General features: G+C 40.0%; 2 protein-coding genes across 3 annotated transcripts; one reads left to right on the forward strand and one right to left on the reverse strand.

Moving 5' to 3' along the window:
• Positions 1-2,367: 2,367 nt before the first annotated feature.
• Positions 2,368-7,962, forward strand: yy1a (YY1 transcription factor a). 2 transcript variants are annotated; one of them, XM_061794843.1, is made up of 5 exons: positions 2,368-2,988; positions 5,158-5,308; positions 5,383-5,443; positions 6,089-6,247; positions 7,225-7,962. In XM_061794843.1, the coding sequence occupies exons 1-5, from the start codon at positions 2,490-2,492 to the stop codon at positions 7,405-7,407; spliced, it is 1,053 nt and encodes a 350-aa protein (XP_061650827.1). In that variant the 5' UTR covers positions 2,368-2,489; the 3' UTR covers positions 7,408-7,962. The 2 variants fall into 2 exon arrangements, with proteins under 2 accessions (XP_061650827.1, XP_061650828.1); XM_061794844.1 differs by having other exon boundaries at positions 5,224-5,308.
• A 67-nt stretch (positions 7,963-8,029) lies between these two features.
• Positions 8,030-20,175, reverse strand: tpp1 (tripeptidyl peptidase I). Its single transcript, XM_061794842.1, has 13 exons — positions 20,062-20,175; positions 18,894-18,968; positions 18,277-18,416; positions 16,555-16,705; positions 15,586-15,707; positions 15,315-15,499; positions 14,020-14,218; positions 13,557-13,745; positions 12,246-12,318; positions 12,030-12,150; positions 11,767-11,928; positions 10,340-10,465; positions 8,030-9,292 (listed from the first exon to the last, which is right to left on the reverse strand). The coding sequence occupies exons 1-13, from the start codon at positions 20,070-20,072 to the stop codon at positions 9,155-9,157; spliced, it is 1,692 nt and encodes a 563-aa protein (XP_061650826.1). The 5' UTR covers positions 20,073-20,175; the 3' UTR covers positions 8,030-9,154.
• Positions 20,176-20,544: the final 369 nt, after the last annotated feature.

Raw genomic sequence — 20,544 nt, forward strand, 5'->3', positions numbered from 1 at the left:
TATGAAGATGAAACTGTTAAAAAGTCATTGTTCTTTTATGGATTCAAAAGTCTAACTATGAGTCAAACCTTTTCAAAATCTCACACAAACCAATAGATTGCACCACAAACTGGCACTTTATGAAATTATGTCACGTTTGAGACCAGAGATAACCAATCACAAGCGCCTGCTTTAGAAGGAGGAAGAGACATGGGAAAAAAAATCTGGTTACAGTTGGAAAAAAAAATAAATACATTTCCAACTGTAACTAAAATTGTAATAATGTAAATCTCCATAAGCAACTGTAATTTATAAATTACGGTAGCTTTTGGAAATTTGCATGTAATTATAATTACACATTTTCTCCCAGTAATGTGATGGATTACAGCTAAACAAATTTTGTAACAACAGAGGGCATAAACAAGTGCCTAAGAAACACATTATTTAGTTTTACAAAATCTGGATGAATATACTTAAAGTATATGAACAACGTGTAGCAACAAGCACAGGATATTGTAGAATACAGGGCTGCCTTGAGATACGAGTTTAATTTGTTCTGTGACCACGCTCATAACTCAAAACACTCACACCTCAAACCAGCTTTACCATTTAAATTGAATGTAAATGCCATTAATATGTTCCAGCCTCCTCCCAAAAACACACAAAACACGTTTTTAGTAAGGAAAATAGCACTAATATTTTCCTTTATGAACAGAGGAGGGCAATTGCACATAAGTGATACGCATGCACTGAAATTGTTAAAAGTGCCGCAGATTCAAGTGTGTCACTGCACATTTGCATACCAGGTATTTACCAATATTTTTTTTGGGGGGGTCAGCAGTTGCGTGCAAAGTTCCATTGCTGCACAGGGCACAGCGAAGATCGGCGACAGGGGGCGGAGGGAGCAGGGGGCGTGGAGGCATATTGTCGACATGAGGGTCGGGGGAATCCGTGCCCACCTTAGCACGTTTGGATGCCCCCCCCCCCCACATGGTTGCCAGGGGCCACCGCCCTGGTTGCCCCACCCCACCCCGTTGCATGACTATGCATTATATATTTATTGTTAATTCTTCTTATTATTTATTCTTATTGTTAATTTGTACCAGCAGGCACGTGCACAGTCATTTTGGGGGGTAGGTGCTCAAGCAAAAAAAAAAAAAATAAATAAGGTGATCCATCGCCAAAATTACTTAGGTGTTCATTTCTGTTAACACAATCAACACAGACTATAATACAATTATTAACAAAGGAGGTGAGTGGAAGCTAAAGTTGATATAAAAAGTCAACACACTCCTGTTCAAATGATGGGTTTTTGGAAGGGGGGCTGAGGGCAAGGCGTGAGTACATGTACAATTCTCCAAATGACTCAAATAAATGCCCGTCAGACTTCTAAACACTTTGAGTCAAACTGATGACAGAGAGGGCTTTTTTTTAGTGAAAAAAAATATGGGCTGCTGCAAAAAGGGCAGGTGCTTGAGCACCGCCTAGTGGCTATGTGCATACGTGTCTGTGTACCAGACATAACAAAGGAATGGAAATAACGGTGAAGACAAATAAGATCAACAGTAAAATGTACAAGTACAACAAATAAAAAACGGACATACTAGATCTTACCACTAAAGTAAACAATACGTAGGTGCACAGTAGATGAGACGTTTACTGATACGAAATCACCACTAAGAGGAGTTCACAGTGTGAAAATTTAAAGAGCGGAAGGAAAAAGTTCTGGAATTAAGTCGTAATAGTGCAAGACACTACATATATATATATATATATATATATATATATATATATATATATATATATATATATATACACATATATATACATATATATATATACATACACACACATACATATACACACACACATATATATATGTATATGTGTGTGTGTATATATATGTATATATATATACATATATATATACACATATATATATATATATATATATATATATATATATATATATATATATATACATATACATATATACACATATACATATATATATATATATATACATACACACACATACATATACACACACACATATATACGTGTGTGTATTATATATTTACTGTATATTATAAATGAATTTTTAAGAGAATACATTCTTTGTTGTTCTTAATGATTTAAGTATAAATACAAAATAAGTGACTCAGGGGGAAATAGAACTAAAGCAACATACAACAGCCCCAAAAAATTCTAATAAATTAAAACAAATTAAAAAAAAAATTATTTCACCTGGTGGAATTGGAGCAAAATTAGATCAGAAGGAAAAAAATTAAAATAAAATCAATCTATCTAATGTGTCTATCGTTGCTTCGAGAAAGCCTTGATCCAAATCACGCGAGACTTGATAACTGGAGCAGCGTGTCGACGAGAGTATACGTTGTTGCTGAGTTGTCGGAGAGGGAGGAGGAAGAAGAGTACACAGAGGAGAGGCCACTGTGGACTAAATAAAACATTCGAAGGTGGAGGGGGCTAAAAGAAGGGAATAACAAGTCATGGCTTCGGGGGACACCCTGTACATTGAGGCGGACGGCTCCGAAATGCCGGCCGAAATAGTGGAACTGCACGAAATCGAAGTGGAGACCATCGAAACAACAGTTGTCGGGGAAGACGGCGAGCACCAGCCTATGATCGCCTTACAACCGCTTGACACGGACGACCCGCACTCGATTCTCCCGCACCAAGAGGTGATTCTGGTGCAGACCCGGGAGGAGGTGGTAGGCGAGGACGACTCGGAATTGCACACGGATGACGGCTTCCAAGACCAAATCCTCATCCCGGTGCCCGCCGTGGAGGAGGACTACATCGAACAGACTCTGGTCACAGTCGCGGGGAGAAGCTCGACAACGGGCCGGATGAAGAGGGCTGGAAGTGGCAAGAAATCGGGCAAAAAGAGCTATCTAAGCGGCGCCGACATGGGCAGAAAATGGGAACAGAAGCAAGTGCAGATCAAGACGTTGGAAGGAGAGTTCTCCGTGACGATGTGGGCTTCGGGTAAGTTTTGCGTGAATTCCTGCAATGGCTTTGTTCTCAGTGTGTGTGTGTGGTCGTTACGGGGCCTCCGCCGAGGCCTTGTCCTCTGACAAAAGTTGACGCCAGTTTGACGATTAAGAAAAGCTGCTTGGACTTCAATTGGACTGTTTTTGTTTTTATGGGAAGCCATGTTTTCTGTGCCGATGGGCGCCGCCATATTTCCCCGGTCGAGAAAGTATGGCGGCCCGAAAAAATGGCGTTTATTTGGCCCACGAAGATGGCGGCGAGTGGAGCTAAATGCGCTCCGGGATCCGCTAGTAGGCCTCGATGGCGCACTTCACAACGGCGGACGCGGTGCCTTCAAGGACCCTCGTTTTTCCACCAACTTTTGGATCGTTACTGGTTTTGCCATTAACTGTCCCCCCCTCTAATATAAGCTACTTCAATATGACACGAATATCGACGTTGATACGAACGTTTCTTTTTTTGTAAATTTATCATATTTTCGGATAAGTTAGCGTCGCGTCGTGTGCCATGTAATTCGGCAGTTAGCTCATTTTTGGAACTCATCACAGTATTTAAATGTATGTAAATAGCAGTTTCGATTGTTTTCCAAAGCTTAATCACATCGTGATAAACGTTGAGCGGTCACGTTTCTGCAAAGGATCTAAAGGTGTGTGTCCCAGCCTTTATGAAGGCAACGAACATACACCGCTCACAAAAAGTTTCAAATTTCAGGATGAACCTAAAATGCACTTTGCAGGTGAACTTAATTTTTTGGATGTCCCAACTGTTCAACGAATGTTTGCGTACTCTTTGCACAACTCGCTGTTTGTTGTCTAACAAGCAGTTGATGTGATATTCACAACAGGCGTTTGATCCGTGAATGGATCAAATGGATTTTTTTAATCCGACGGCTGATAAGAGATCAATTAAAAACTGCGTAAACTGCAGGGAGCTATTAAGTAATTAATTCAAATTTTATATAATTTCAACTTTATAAGATATGCTGTTGACCCTGGGAACTCCCTGCACTTTTAGTTTTTGTTATAAGTTAAAACAAACACAAGTGAAAGATTAACATTTCAGTTGTATTGAAATTTGTGGAAACTATTTGCTGTCGAAAACTTTAGGGAGCTATTTATTTAAGTTTTCATTTAATTCATATAAATATAAATAGACGTGTTGTAAATCTGAAAAGCTGTTTAATTACATGCTTAAAGTCATTTAAACGAAGTGGCAAGTAGCTTGCCACCACTAGGGTGTGAATGTGGAATGAATAAATTATGTTTGCAATTGTAAATCGTAAATTGAGTATCAATCAAAGCACTATATGAGTGAAATGTATTATTATTATTACAGTGTCACGGGGCCTTCATATCACCTTTCCTTTTTAATTTTGAGAAAACGCCATTGGGTCAGGCGAGAAGGAAAAGTGTTTCCTTTCAACAGGAAGAGACAGCACTATTTCAAATATAAAAAAAAAATAATAATAATTTCACTCCACTTTTGCTAACCAATGTCATCGCAACTCCAAAGTTTTGCTGAAGGAAGACCTAAGCGTGAAACCAACAAAAAGTACTGAAACGTTGAACAGTTGGACGTTCATTTAAAGGAGACATGTTTTGTCAAACCAACTTTTCTTGTATTTGGGATGTAATATTTGGCTCTATGGTGCATCTCACAAGTGGGTCCTCCACACGGAGGCAACCAATTATGCCAAATATGGACAAAGCAGATACCAAACTGGTTCAAACAGAAGTAGCTGTGAGAGGGGTCTTCTGGACACTCGTATGGCAAAACCAAGGTGTTTTTTTGTTTTTGTTTTTTTTTCTGAAATTGACACTTTTATATAAGTCCATGTTAGAGACTCACTCTATGGAGGTCTAAATAGCCAAAATACAGGACCTTTAAAAGTTTTGAGAAGGCCAAATTAAGTTCACCTGTAAAGGTTACAGTGCATATTAGCTTCATCCAGATAATTACACCCAGAAGCCCAATATTCACCAGGAAGTGGAAAACAAAATGCATACGTACTATAATATAGCTCCCACATACATAATTGATACCTATACAAAGTGATTTTGATCAGGTGCCCCCCCAGCTCCCATCTGAAGTATATAACTGTTTTATTATGTTATCGGGTCCATTTGTCTTTATCGGCATTTGAATTCCGACTATGTGATTTAGATGACAAGAAGGACATTGACCATGAAGAGCAAATCACGGGTGAAAACTCTCCTCCTGACTATTCAGAGTACATGACGGGGAAGAAGCTGCCTCCAGGGGGCATCCCGGGCATCGACCTCTCGGACCCCAAACAGCTGGCAGAATTCGCGAGGTACGTAGGCACTCATTTAGAACACACTGAGAGAATTATGCATACTCCGTTAATATTTCGTTTTTAATTTCCAGAATGAAGCCAAAGAAAGTGAAAGAAGACGACGCACCCAGGACGATAGCCTGTCCACACAAAGTGAGTGACCTGCTCTTGGTCATGTCATGCTTTGAACTACGGAAACTGCAAAAAAGTGTTTTTTTGGTCTTAAAAACTATTTTATCCCCATTTAAAACAAAAACAAAATCGCAGGCGATTAACAAATAAATATCACTCAATGCAATATACAAATTAAAAGGTAAAATTGATTATTTGCCCAGCCTACACGAAAAGTAATGCATGTGTTGTGTAACTAAAATTTTAAGATGGGATTTACAGTGCTGGTCCAAGTGCCCAATTCAGATTTATTTCCTATATCCAATTTTCTATGGACATTTCAAGTGACACATATCACATAAGACTGTGTTTACTTTCAATGAACACAGAAACAACCCACATGTGCAGATTTCTAAATTGCATGGAAGGAATTAACTCTTAATTAAGTGTGATCACGGAAGTTAACAATAGTACATGAATATGCCACTGTCTGTAATTAAGGAGCTTATTTAATTATTGACACGCTTACAGTAATGTAGCATATTTAGAACATATTTAAGAGCAACATTGTGAAATAAGAAGAAAGTACGAAGAGGTGTGTAGTATAATACAAACCGTTGCAATCTGGCAGGTTACAAACCTGCACAGGTATCCCAATTTGTGTTGTCAAAATTATTTGATCCTCAGGGCTGCACCAAGATGTTCCGGGACAACTCTGCGATGAGGAAGCACTTGCACACCCACGGGCCTCGTGTGCACGTCTGCGCCGAGTGCGGCAAAGCCTTCGTGGAGAGCTCCAAACTGAAAAGACATCAACTCGTACACACAGGAGAGAAACCTTTCCAGGTGGGCCTCGTCATTTGTAGAGTTTTCTACAGCACTATTTCTCAAACTGGGGTGGGTCTGCAAGCCGAATTTATCATCATTTAAAAAGTGTACAGCTACATATGAGGAATGGCGCACCGATAAAGCAAACATAATAAACCAATTACTCCTTCCTACCTATGCTGCAGGTCAATGAAAAGCTCTATGATTGTGATGTATCATCACACACATCTGACATCGCTTTATGAATAAAGGCGTATTATTACACAAGTCCTGTTTTTTTTGTTGTAAAGATTGACTTTACAGTCTATTCTTATATTCCAACTTTTTTCTCGAAAAAAATATGACTGTAATCCACCGCTATTCCCGTGCGACCCACCATGACTAATTGAGAGCCCCCCTAAAAAAAGTTTAGAATTGCCAGTAGCTGCCACAAGATGGGAGTAATTCACCACTTTTGTAATAGACGGGGATTAGGTTTTAATTTAATTTGTTAAGGATAGCCCCTTGAGATGCAGTTTCTCATTTTCGAGGGGGTCCCACAAACAAATACAACATTCATAACGTAAACAGAGTTTGTTATGCAGAATTTGTCTGATAGACGCTCCTTATATCAGCTCAACATAGTTCCTTGGCAACAAGATTGTGCCAAAGCACTACTGTTATATAAAACAGGGCTTTGGTCTGTGCTTTTCAGCAAATAACGGAGGAATAAAATTGGTGAGGAGGTGATTTTGGGATTAGTGAATGACAAACATGGGGGAACAATGTAAGACTTTTATCCCAACAGAATCAGTCTTTGTTTTTGTAAAAATTACTTTTTTTCTTGGAAAATACAACTTTACTCTAACGTTACACCTTTTTAAAAATATTTGTGGCGTTTAATTGTTTAATTGACTTTAAGATTATGAGGGGGTCCTTCGTTAAATTGGACTCAAAATGTTTGAGAAGCCCTGTTCTAGTTAAATATAATCCAAACACCCCTTCTCTTTCTCCAGTGCACGTTTGAGGGTTGCGGCAAGAGGTTCTCCTTGGACTTTAACTTGCGCACGCATGTGCGTATCCACACAGGGGACCGCCCGTACGTGTGCCCCTTTGACGGCTGCAACAAGAAATTTGCCCAGTCCACCAACCTTAAGTCTCACATCCTCACACACGCCAAAGCAAAGAACAATCAGTGAACGGACCCACGGTGACACAAGCGTACACTGGACTGGAGGACACGCCACATCTCCTTGACAGACAATGTTCCGTGCGGCCTGCTTGCTTGTGAGATAACAGATTGTTGCCCTTTGTATAATCTTTCAACACAGACCTTTAACAGACTTTCTCTGTATGCGTGTGGAGATGAGAACACTGACGTTCGAGGCTGTCTGACTCCGGCTTATCGAATTGAACTCTTTCTACTTGGTTCTCTGCACCTACAAATTTATTTATATATCGGAACACAGTCAGCTGCAATGTTTTACATTGAAAGTCAAACAGTTGCAATGCTCGTCAGCTAGCAGCGACCCTTTTTCAATTTTCTACTCCTCCCAAGTGTGCATATTGTACACTGATTGACATTAATGCTGTGCTGATTGAGAGGATCCTGTTGCTCTTCCTTCAGTTTTACTTTCCTTTGTGTTCGAAAGAGGGATTTATTTTCATTTTGTACAACGCAATATCAGTCATGTTGTAGATAACAGCCATGTGACTATCCATAGAGATCGCTGATTAAAATGTTTTTTCCCTTAGATTGTCTTTCATAGTTCCATCATTTCATTAGCATTCTTGGACAATTTAATCTAGTCGGAAAATGAATCCAATCACCAACAAATTCTGTTTATTAGTTACAGCAATGAACAAAAATGACTGCACAGCAGCTCAGTTTCATTTGCATTTCCTTCAGCACAAACTAGACTAATTAATTTGGAACAATCACAGAATCTTTTTTATGACATCACAGGACAAGCAGCACTTGAATTACAGCTCCGGGATTGGCACTTAAAAAAATTAAACATCTTTAAATATTATTTCAGTGCATTAGCTTCGTCACGACTCTGTGGTCGACTGGTTCGGACATCTACCTCACAGTTCTGAGGACTGGGGTTCAAATCCCGGCCCCGCCTGTGTGGAGTTTGCATGTTCTCCCCGTGCCTGGGTGAATTTTCTCCGGGCACCCCGTTTTTTTCCCCATGTCCCAAAAACATGCGTGGTAGGTTGATTGAAGACACTAAATTGCCCGTAAGTGTGAATGTGAGCGCGAATGGTTGTTTGTTTGTATCAGCTTACGGCCCTAGTGAGGAGAAGCGGTAAAGAAAATGGATGGATGGATAGCTTCGTCAATGGCTGTACACCATAACAGCCTACTTAAAATCCAGTCTTAACCGGATCACATGACAGATTTTTAGTGTGCAAAAATGTGAAAAGATTTTAGCATCCGTTATATGGCAAAAATATGAGTATATCCGCATATTTAAGCATAGTGACCCCTTTAAGTACACCTCACACTGCTCATCTGCTTATAAAATTGGCACAAAAATGTGGGTCAGTTACAAGTGTGTAAAGCAGGAACAGAAAAATCAGTGCATTCTTTCCATTTTGATCAGAGCTTAAAATTGAAATGAAAAATCTGTTGTTTCTGTGTTGGATTAAAAAACAAAATAATCTGACTTTTTTTTTGATTGACACGTGGAAATGGAAGGAACAAATGATACACGGATTAGGTAAACTAAGTGCAGTGGGGCTGTGGAAAAAATTCAAACCAAGGTTAAAAAAAAAAACAACGTTCTAACACAGCCTTTATAACCTCCCTGCAGACCTGAGTAAATCAATGATACGTTAAAAGAATAACTGAATAAAATCCCACAGCGTTGGCAGCCAACCACACTGGCTGTGAAGATGTTTGGTACCTGTCAAGAGTGGAGACTGACTGACTGACTTCCACTAGGCTAGGAGGGCAGCCAGTAGTGCAGGGTAGTTTGGAGTTCCCCAGCCTGTCACCGGGTCCCACGATGGTGCAGCACAGAATCCTTGACCCTGAACCTGCTCGTCAAAGCAGCCCAGGTGACATCCTTCAGTCACCTGGAGACATAACAGCACACAAACCATTGATAGAATGCTTTATACATGAATTTCATCATCACTTATTTAAACCAATTTTGCATTAACTGAACTTTTGTCGACATTGGCCATCAATTTCCCCCTCACTCCACTGCACAGTAGTGGCACAGTTCAACTCTACTAAGTTTTCACATTCAACATAGTACAGTTGGAAGCTGCAAAAAAACACGCTGCAATGAAGGCATCAGTCGGAAGAAACAAACAAAACCAAGAGAAGAGAACACAAGATCCCCTGGATATACCTCATGTCTGTTGGTCACTGTAAGGACACATTTTAGATGAGATAAAGGGGAGCAAGAACATAGAGCAAAGTTTAGACTATGGAGTATTATACTGCACTGTAAGGCACAGCAACAGGGCAAGCTATTTTATTAGATTATTATTATTATTTTTTTTACATTAGTATGTATTCTAACAAATGAATGATGAATCTGCTTGACCAATGACTGACCAGCAGTAGTTTATGTCACTGGCTAACTTGGTGTTAGATATACAGTGGGTACGGAAAGTTTTCAGACCCCCTTAAAATTTCCACTCTTTGTTATATTGCAGCCATTTGTTAGAATCATTTAAGTTATTTTTTTTCTAATTAATGTACACACACTCACCCCATGTTGACAGGGAAAAAAGATGTAATTGTTGAAATTTTTGCAGATGTATTAAAAAAGAAAAACTGAAATATCCCACAGGCTGTGGGATAATATGTTTTTTAATAAATCTGCAAAAATTTCAACAATTAATTTTTTTTTCCTGTCAATATGGGGTGCTGTGTGTACATTAATGAGGAAAAAAATTAACTTAAATTATTTTAACAAATGGCTGCAACATAACAAAGAGTGAAAAATTTAAGGGGGTCTGAAAACTTTCCGTACCCACTGTAGTACCACATCAGCGGTATGTAGTACCTTCTTCTGCCAAAATGTAGATGGTGAACAAAAATCTAACTTTCATGCATTAATAAGATTTAGAAGGTAGAATAGAGCTTTGCGGAGTGGAATATTGACTGACATCAAACAGGGCCTGTCCCTTGAGCTTGTAGAGGCGAGGGTTGAGGAAGCCAAGGACGGGAAGGCCCTTCGTCAGACGTTTATCATTGATTAGAGAAAACATCCCACCAACCACCGGGGTTGATGCCTGGAATGACACCAAAAAAAATTGAGTACACTTGCAGGCAACAACATTAGCCTCACAATCAGTCAGCTAGAAGAACAGTAGTAATGTTATTGATGCAGGACCCCGGAGAGGGCCTAGCTCACAAACTGCTCTTAATTCATCCTAAAGGTGTTTGATAGGGTTGAGGTCAGGGCTTTCAAACTCTAAGCTATACGAACCACTACCCTACTAATGACTTCAACTTACTTATTTTGCAGAAGTGGTTCTTGAGATTTGCCCCAGCTACTCTCAGTGGTTCTCAAACTGGGGTTCCCTGGACACTCTGAGGTCCGAATTATGTCACATGATTAAAACAACTAGACATACAAATGGGGACCAGCATGCCAATAAAACATAGAGGATACATAAATTACCCCTCCCTATCTGAAGTTTGGGCCAATTAAAAGGCCTGATATGATTGTGATGTATTTTCACATAAATCTGAAATGCCTTGCATGAATAAAGATATTTTTTTCCCCAGAACAAAAGGTGTATTACACGAATGAAGTCCCATTTTCTTTCAAGAACAAAAGGCATATTTTTTTTTCTTGAATTAAAGGCGTAATCTTACAAGAATAAAGTTCATTCATTTTCAGTACAATTTATCCTCACTGGGGCCGCGGGCGTGCTGGAGCCTATCCCAGCTATCTTCGGGCGAAAGGAGGGGTACACCCTGAACTGGTCACCAGCCAATTGCAGGGCACATATTAACAAACAACCATTCGTACCCACATTCACACTTACACGTTATTTAGAGTCTTCAATTAACCTACCATGCATGTTTTTGGAATATGGGAGGTAAACAGAGTACCCAGAGAAAACCACGAAGCCACGGGGAGAACATGCAAACTCCACACAGGCGAAGCCAGGATTTGAACCCGGGTCCTCAGAACTGTGAGGCAGATGTGGTAACCAGTCACTCACCGTGCTGTCCAATAATAAAGTTCTGTTTTTGAATTCCGTCTGTTAAAATGACTTTCTTCTCAAACTGACTTTAATATAACATTATGACTTTATTTTCTTTTAAAAAAAGACTATTCTCATAACACTGAACATTATTATTTTTTTTTAAATATTGTGATAACATTTTAACTTTTTTCCCAAAAATATGCAACAATTTAATCCCTATAACATTTATGGGTATACGTGGTAGTAATGTTTAATTGGTAATAGGATTGTGGTGGGGGGGGGTCCTTGGAATTAAGTCCCTGGACCCAAAAGGTTTGAGATTCTCTACTGTACAATAGTCGTGATTAAAAAAAAAGTAATCTGAACAATTTTACCGATGTCCCAGACACCCAAGGCACGGGCACTCTGTTAATGACCACCCAGTAGTTATCCGACAGAGCTGCAATGTCTGGATATGCTCTTCCGCTGACGTTGAAGTACGATTTAGGAGGGAGGGTTGCCGCTACAGTCTTCAGATATCCGGCCACAGCGCTGGCCTGCGGGAATCAATGCACTGCATTTATTTGGACAGTTTGACTTGATGCTTGTTGTTGTGGTTGACTCAATTATAACAACAAAGTTCACGTCGTATTCCTACTTGGTAGTTAGGCATCTGGAAGACATTACTGAAGCCCCCTCCACTGATGTAATCCGTTACTTCATAAGTCAACTTGAAAGGGTTCTTGAACGAGGTTCCACCCACTGTGGTCACGTAAGGGCTGGAAACGAGGTGCTTTTTTGTTTTGTTTTGTTTTTTTTTATAAATACATTTTGTGATTGTCATGGGTTTGGTTGCAAGGTTCAGAGTTGTTACCTTGAGGCGGGAAAACTGGGCCTGAAGGAGTTTTGCTGTTTAGCCATGTGCCAACAGCCAGCACCGCTGTCACCTGAATGCAACGCAACATCAGACTGAATTCAAAACACAGACTTCTTCAAAGGATTAAACGTTTGTCACCTTCAAAACACAAAGAAAAACTACTGTTAAAGAATGTTAACACCAGATAAAAAGAAACATTTGTAGATCAGGGGTGTCCAAACTACGTATACTAGAAATAACATTTGGATGTGGCCCGCAGTTATTCATAGAGAAAATAAAAAATACATTTAAAAAAAAAGTGCTGGGGGGCGGCGGCACAGTGGACGACTCGTTAGGACATCTGCCTCACAGTTCTGAGGACCCGGGTTCACATCCGGCCTCGCCTGTGTGGAATTTGCATGTTCTCCCCCTGCCTGCGTGCTATATTCAGCGTCACCTCGATTTTGAGTTTCAACACGTTTCCCATGTTGCTACTATGCGTTGCACGCCACAGTATCCCAAATGCGCAAGGGCCGCATACATAGAGTCAATTGCTTGATGATGGATTGGTTTAAAACTAAAGTGGAAGACTTTTATAGTAGCCCGTTCATTTTTTCTAAAGTTTGGACACGCCTGATCCAGATTAAAAGAATTTCTTAATTCAATTCGTAAACATATCACATTAATGAACATATCACATTAATGATCCTCTAGTAACTGCTTTAAAATTTTTCATCTTACTACAAATTGCTTTTGTTTTGGTTCTGAATGTGGAGATGGTATTGGGCTGCTGCTCAGTGCCTGGGGTGAAGACCCTGGCAACTGTGGCTCTCCTTTCCCATATGTGAGGGCATTACAGTAAGTACACGATACAAATACATTTAAAAAACAATCACTATAAACTGCATATTTCTGCAATAGAGCGAGGATTTCTGTGATTGACAAGCTCTGCGTCACAAAAAAGCTGCGATGTTGCGGGGCCGCATTGGGTGCACAACAATATACCGGGAGAGCACTACAGTCATTGGGGGGGCAGAGGGGGGGGGACTTGTTGTGCCATCATATGAGGGCATACCAACAAAACAGTTACGAATACTGTACAAAAAGTCCACATCAAGGGCTTCTAATATGACATGAGTCAATATAGATTGTTGAAAATTTATTTTTTTAATCTATTTATTCGTGAATTTTGACCTAAAGTACTCCCCTAATGGTTAAAGTTAACTGACAAAACTTCCTTTTGGCAGAAGTAATAAATGTATCCTCATCATCTTACTGTTATTTAATCAGCTATACAATTTTGCAGTACTGTTCCTTCCTATTACTGACCAGAAGCAAAAAGTAACGAGAGGCCCCTGACGCCGGCCTTCATAAACTCGGTGTTGATGCGCTGCATGTAGGCGGTGGACAGACTGTCCTCGTCGTCCCCATAGCTGATGGTGTGGACCCAAGGCAGGTCAGACATGTTGCTGAGCAGGACCACCCACTGGAGGAACGGCTCCTGGGACTCGTGACGACCTGGAACACGACGACAGATGGGTTTGTGGGTGGATGGGTTAGGTAGGTGGGTGGGTGGGTTGATGGGTGGGTGGATGGATGGATGGATGGATGGATGGATGGATGGACGGACGGACAGATAGATAGATACAAAGAGCTATGTAAGCCTGAATCACGCAAAAAAAATATATAAAAATTTACAATATGGATATAACGTAAAGTGCAGATGATCTTTAGAAATGGTACAATGAAATAGACAACTAAATGCGACTGTGCACAGACTTTGATTACAGACCTGGATTAGTGAAGACCCACGTGGGGATGTTGGCCCCCGTGCTCATGATGTACTCCACGTCCAGACTGGCCTCTATACCGACCTTTCCAGTGCCCTGCGTCCCCACAACACGATCCACCTTGGATAGATGCTGGAAGCCGCCGCCATAAAGGCTCATGAACTCCGCCAGATCCGCAGGGCTGTAGTACTGCTCCAAGAACTACAACAGAAAAAACTAGCTAATGCCCAAAAGTGCAATACAGTATAAACTCACCGAAGACTTCATTAGGTACCCCCGAATAATATAAGGATATTCAATACAAGAGGTGTATCAAATATTCTTCCTTTGAAATCCTAACAATGCTCAGTTTTGATTGCTGTAGTTAATGGTGTATTACTGCACTGCATTGCAGCCATTTTCAATATTTTGGTTGGCTTACATGCTACATGAGAGGAATACAAACTAGAAATTAATCAGTATTTTTTATTTTATTTTTAACACGGCTCTAGTATTAAGTCGCAAATAGTGAAGGGGTACCAAATATTTTGGCAGGTGACTGCATACACAGGGTGGGCTAAAAATAGAGGCACACTTTTTTTTTTTTTTTTTTTTTTTTACAGATACTGGGAATAATGGCAAATAATTTGAGTCAAGAACAAAGTAAGTGCATTCTAAAGTAATATTGGACAGGAACAGAAGCAAGACAGAAAAGCAGTTTTAAAACAAAGGGAGGATACAAAATTAAAAGCAGGTCTGGATGAAGAAAGGGCAGAAACGAAGGGAGAAAGAAAGGAAGGAAGGAAGAAAGAAAGAAAGAGCAGGTCTGAGATGGAAAGAAAGGTAAGGTTTGAAAGCAGAAAAGCCGGTTTAAGCGACGGAAGGAAGAAAGGCAGCAAGGAAACATAGGAAGGAAGGAGGTCAGGGAGGAAAAGATGCCAGGAAAAAAGGGGAGGTCTGAGGGGAAGGAAGGCAGAGAAAAGGTCAGAAAGGAGGGAAGGGAGAAAGGCAGCAAGGAAACATAGGAAGGAAGGAGGTCAGGGAGGAAAAGATGCCAGGAAAAAAGGGGAGGTCTGAGGGGAAGGAAGGCAGAGAAAAGGTCAGAAAGGAGGGAAGGGAGAAATAAAGGAAGGCAGAAAAAAAAAATTTGGCGACGAGGTAAGAATAAAAATGAACTGAGGGGAAAAAGGAAAGCAGTGATGAAGGAAAAGACGCTAGGAAAGAACCAGTAAATGTAATAAAATGAAAAATGTCCAAAATGTATATCTACTTTTGGCCCACTCTGTATACTGTAAGACTTTGATAGCGGGGGTCGCACCTGTGCTACAGCCTGGCTGTTGTTCTGAGCTGATCCCACATCAGTTACAGTCATATTGTAACAGGCTCTTAAAACGGCAGGAGTCACTCCCAAATGAAAACCATTGCTACGGTGCATCTCCTTTGAGTTGGATGAGGCCATGCTGGGCTTGTGTCCTCTAGGAGGGAAGCGGTGAAGCCCTCCCACTGTTAAAAAAAAGATTTAAATTCAACTTGAACAACATGATAGCACAGGTAGGTGGCCATTTTAGACGTAAACAAATGAGGCTCACCAAAATCTAGGTGTTGGGCAACATCATTGGGAACAGAGTAGGGAGCAGAGGACCTCACGATGGAGTGACCGTCTCGGACGTAACGCTGGAACCTGCTGCCCGGGAGCAGTGTCTCCGCAACCCTTGATGCACAAGTCAAGAACACAATCAATGATATGAGTACACACAAAATATTGTTAGCCTAAGAGCATCATTGCCAAAGTCATTTTTGAATGTTTTCTGAAAACAAAAACAAAAACATAAAAAAACAAAAATCAACAAACAGTAGTACAGTTGCCTCAATCAACCTTTACGGTTTGAAAGAATATACACAGACAAAAAACCCAAAAATATCTTTTTGCAAGCACATTGGTAGTGACTTTTATGCAATTATGCTTATAAGCTAAATTTATCACTGTTAACATCGAAAGAATAAAACTATTTACCTTAACTTGGATAACAAGTGACAACACGTATCATGACGCAGGAATGTTAGTGTTTTGAACGAATGTCTGCTTAACTCATAATTCTCTTCTCCTTTTCACTTTCTTCTTTGAACACAACTTCTGAAGGATGATACTGTGTTACAAAAAGCCATAATAAGCCAAAGAAAAAGCTAAATTAAATCTGTTGATGCACTCTTGTGAGCGACATTGAAGTTTGTCCTGACATGATTCATGTTGGTTGTTCGAATTTAACTGCACATTTTCCTTGAAATCATTGCTAGAATAACAAATAGGGTGTTCAACTTTAGAGGTTCCACCGGAAATGTATCAGAATTGTCTTAGAAGACTGGAGCAACACTATTTATTTTCTTGTTTCTGAAAATCCAGAATGTTTGCCTGATTTCAACAACAGAAAGAAGAAGTGAGCCAAAACCACATCAGCATAAAACCATTATTTCTGTGTGTGTCTTGGGTGAACAGCACCGTTGTCTCGGCTGTTGAGAAAGAGGAATTAAGAAAGAGTTGCTTAAAATGATTTGCTTACTCTGCAGTCAAGGTGCACTGCAAAAAGTCCTGAGTGTGAACCGTCAAGCAGTTTGTGACGCCATGACTCTGCAGCCAGCTGTGCACCACCTTTTGGGACGCGTCGGACGGACGCACAAGGGAGGCCACCTCCTCGAGCTGGAGGTATTTACCTATGGGGAAATGACGGTGTCAGCATAGTGTGGCTAGTGGTTAATCACTCTGCCTCACATTAAGGACATTTGGGGTTCGAATCTCAGCTACAGCCTTCATCTGTGGAGTTTGCATATTCTCCCTGTGCTTGTGTGGGTTTTCACCAGGTCCTCCCACTTTCCAAAAACATACGTTGGATTCATTGAGGAGTCTAAATTGTCCACACAGTGCATTCAGAAAGTATTCACAGCGCTTCACTTTTTCCACATTTTGTTATGTTATGGCCTTATTCCAAAATTATTCAAGTCTATTTTTTTTGTCCTCAAAATTCTACACACAAAACTCAATAATGCCAACATGATTTTTTTTTCTGCATATGTATTAAAATGAAAAATAGAAATGAGAAATCACATGTACATGAGTAAGTCACTGAAGGTATAGTGCTACATTTGCCTGACTTCAGGAAGCATGGGTTTAGTTCCCACTCAGTGACGGTGTGAAATGTGTGAGTGACTAGTCATCTTTTTCATTGTCATATTCCTGGCAACCAGTCCAGGGTGTAGTCAAAGTCAGTTGGGATGGATGTACATTAGTTTCACAGCCTTTGTTCACTAGACAGCTAGATAGATCTGGTAAGTAATAAATACTGTCCAGTTATGTTACAGCGGTATTTGAACATGTGGAATATAACCGTATAATATTGACCCACTCTGATATACAGTATCATGGCCTATTGAGGAATTACGATATACCAGTATGTATAGTGTGGAAATTTTTGGGATATGCATCGTATGCATGCATAGTATTGCATATTTAAAGTAATAATTGATTGATAGTACTTTGCTGATTCACCTAAGGTAGCAATTACAGCCTCAAGTCTTTTTGAGTATGATGCCACAAGCTTTGCCCATTTGTCTTTGCAGTGTCTCTTAAGTGTCATCAGGCTGGATGGGGAGCGTCGGTGCAGTGTTGTTCAGTATGGGCTCTGGCTGGGACTTTAGAGGACATTCACAGTTGTCCTGAAGCCACTCACTTTGATATCTTGGCTGTGTGCTTAGGGTTGTTGTCCTGCTGAAAGATGAACTGTCACCCCAGTCTGAGGTCAAGAGCGCCTTAGAGTAGCAGTCTGTACATCACTGCATTCATCTACCTCCTTTTTTTTTTTTTAATGCGGTGATAAATATGTGTGTGGAATTTTGAAGAAAAAAAACAACAACCTTGGAATAAGGCTATACTATAACAAAATTTGGAAAAAGTGGAGCGCTGTGAATACTTTCCGAATGAGTGTAGGTGTTAATGTGAGTGTAAATGTTTTTTTGTCTGTATGCGCCCTGCTGGCAACTAGTCCAGAGTGTACTGACCCGCAACCCTAATGAGGATAAGGTTTATTGAAAAACGGATGGAAGAACTAGCATGGGAGTACTTACTGAAAGAGAAATTGAAAGACCAAAGTGAGACTCTCCTTACCTTAAAAACTGAAAGCTCTTTTTGGACTTTGCAATGAGGAAGTGATACTGCTGGTCGCTCAACATATTCTGTTGGGATTTTATCAGCGCAAGTATGCAAACAAATCTGAGCTTTGTTGTCCTACCATACTGTGGCGAGTCTGGGTCAGACACCACTTTGAGTGTCTCCTCCAACACGTCAACATTCTGCTGCAAGAGTGCAAAGGTCAGCTCAAGCTTCTCGGTTGGTCTAAGCCGCCCAACACGAGTCCAGTCCCCAGGCACCCTGAATGGAACAAAAATATACTAATTATCCTTCAGAAGAATGGAAAACAATTACAGTCACCTCCTTCTGATTTGTGGAAAAGTAGCTTGCTTTGACCATAATCTAATAGCCCCTCAACTTGACAGCGAACAGTAGCGTGATGAAAGATTCTAGCAGAGGGCAAACAGGCCGACGAGGCTCCTTGTGGGGTTGACGGCATATAAAGCAGGGTGGTAAATGTCTCAAGATTTTGCAGGGAAAGGTCCAGTGGTGGAAATGAAAAGCTGATCAGCTGATAACTGCGGGCTACTCAATGTAAGCTACAGTAAGATAAAGGTCATTTGTGACACTGCATATGTATTATTTTATTTTTTTAAATCTGAATATCTATTAAGAAGTCAAAAACATAATAAAATAGCTAAGAGGCGCTCCAATGTCAAAATATGTTTTTTTGGACACAAAAAGTTGATGTTATGATTGAAAAAGTGAATTACTCACAAGACATTTTGGTCATATTCCAGGTATCCACTCCACACCATTGGGCTGAATAACAAGGGGATGATCACGGCCAACCTGGTGGGAGAGATCGAAAATTTACGATAGTGTACAGGGGTGCTTGGTATGGTCTCGACATATGCGGTTTCGTGGTTACGAAAGACGTACAATGAACTAGTTTACAGGGTGGGGTAACAATATGTTGTTGTTTAATTACTGCCGTACTTACTTTTTTTCCCCATTTCATTACTTTAGATTTATGCCCTATAAATGTTTTTTTATCCAAATATTTACTGCAATTATGACTTTTCTACTGCGTTACAGTAGGTTGGTGATAGACTATGACGCTCCCATATGTACTTACTGTTTTTCATTAGATTTTTTGTTTGTTTCAATTTAATTTTATCTACATTTCAAGCATGTGTATATTGCCAATTCACAACAGAAGTTATCTCAAGGCACTTTACATATGGAGCAGATAGAGAACCACACTTCTCACACATGAACCTTGCATGAGAAAAAAAAAAAAAAAAAAAAGGAAAAATCCCCGAAGATACCAGAAACTTTGGGCGTACGTCTACCATAACCGTTTGGGTCGAGATACAGTGATAAAGGAGATATCTATATGCACCTGGGAATGTTTTTCATACAAATATTTGCTGCGAATATGACTAACTATTGTTAGTGACAGACTGGACATTTCGATTTACGTACAAAATGGCGCTACGTCGGTGTTGTGCAAACTCAACTTCGTCGTAAACCGAACACCCCGCTGAGTTACTGTATTGACTGTTTAATATTTTACTGTTTTACATTTATGACCAAGATGTTTTTTTTCATACAAATATTCACTGTAATTGTAATTTTCCTACACCGTTAGCGTAGGTTACTGATAGAGACTACGTCGTGTTAACGAAAATTACGTCGTAAACCGATTTATTGTATAGCTAATGCAATAATATTGCATTCTATCTCATAATTACAACCCTACTTCCTCGCCATTACAACAGTTAACTTGCTGTATTAGCTAGCGGCTAACAGGATGTCGTTCATGTCAAACTGTACCAAAAAGGCTTCAAAACAACGTGTAATATTATGAGGTACGCCCCAACCGCCAACTCGACTATTTCGAAGAGAGAGTGAACGAACTCGTAATAAAGTGTAAACTTACGGCATGCACATTGTGTCCCCCGTTGTGTGTGTTGTGTGTGTGTGTGTGTGTGTGTATATATATATATGACGATTGTATTTTGGCTCGGGGACAGGCTGCTGAAGAGGTGCAATGATCACGTGACCTCACGTGACTATCGACACACGAGGACAACCTCAAAAAGTCCCACCGGCCAGTTCAATAGGTACACCTGTCATTCCATAATTGGAGGACAATTTAGACGACATTTTTGAAAATTATTTTTATATTTTCATAAAAAAGGTAAGAAAACTATATAAGTTGAGTCTTCCAGTTGAACCATCAAACGGTAAACTTTTTGAGTAATTTTACGTCATATCATATATTGTATTTTGCTTTGTTTGGCGCAACCCTGTTACAGATAATCAGGTACCCGAAAAATATATTTCTCAGCCACATGAAAAAGATTTCACATTATTAATAAAGTTAAATTTGAAAAGAATACTAACTTAATATTAGTATTAC

The sequence above is a fragment of the Phyllopteryx taeniolatus genome, chromosome 13 (genome assembly GCF_024500385.1).
Source record: "Phyllopteryx taeniolatus isolate TA_2022b chromosome 13, UOR_Ptae_1.2, whole genome shotgun sequence".
Taxonomy (NCBI): Eukaryota; Metazoa; Chordata; class Actinopteri; order Syngnathiformes; family Syngnathidae; genus Phyllopteryx; species Phyllopteryx taeniolatus.

Excerpts from the sequence above, each read along its gene's own strand:
- tpp1 (XM_061794842.1), bottom strand. Across the intron at positions 12,319-13,556 it reads CTCGTTACTTTTTGCTTCTG|GTGACAGCGGTGCTGGCTGT; the intron begins GTCAGTAATAGG and ends CGTTGCATTCAG. Across the intron at positions 10,466-11,766 it reads CTTGGGTGTCTGGGACATCG|GCATCAACCCCGGTGGTTGG; the intron begins GTAAAATTGTTC and ends GTGTCATTCCAG.
- yy1a (XM_061794843.1), top strand. The coding sequence starts at position 2,490 with ATGGCTTCGGGGGACACCCTGTACATTGAGGCGGACGGCTCCGAAATG. Across the intron at positions 5,444-6,088 it reads CGATAGCCTGTCCACACAAA|GGCTGCACCAAGATGTTCCG; the intron begins GTGAGTGACCTG and ends TTTGATCCTCAG. Across the intron at positions 6,248-7,224 it reads CAGGAGAGAAACCTTTCCAG|TGCACGTTTGAGGGTTGCGG; the intron begins GTGGGCCTCGTC and ends CTCTTTCTCCAG.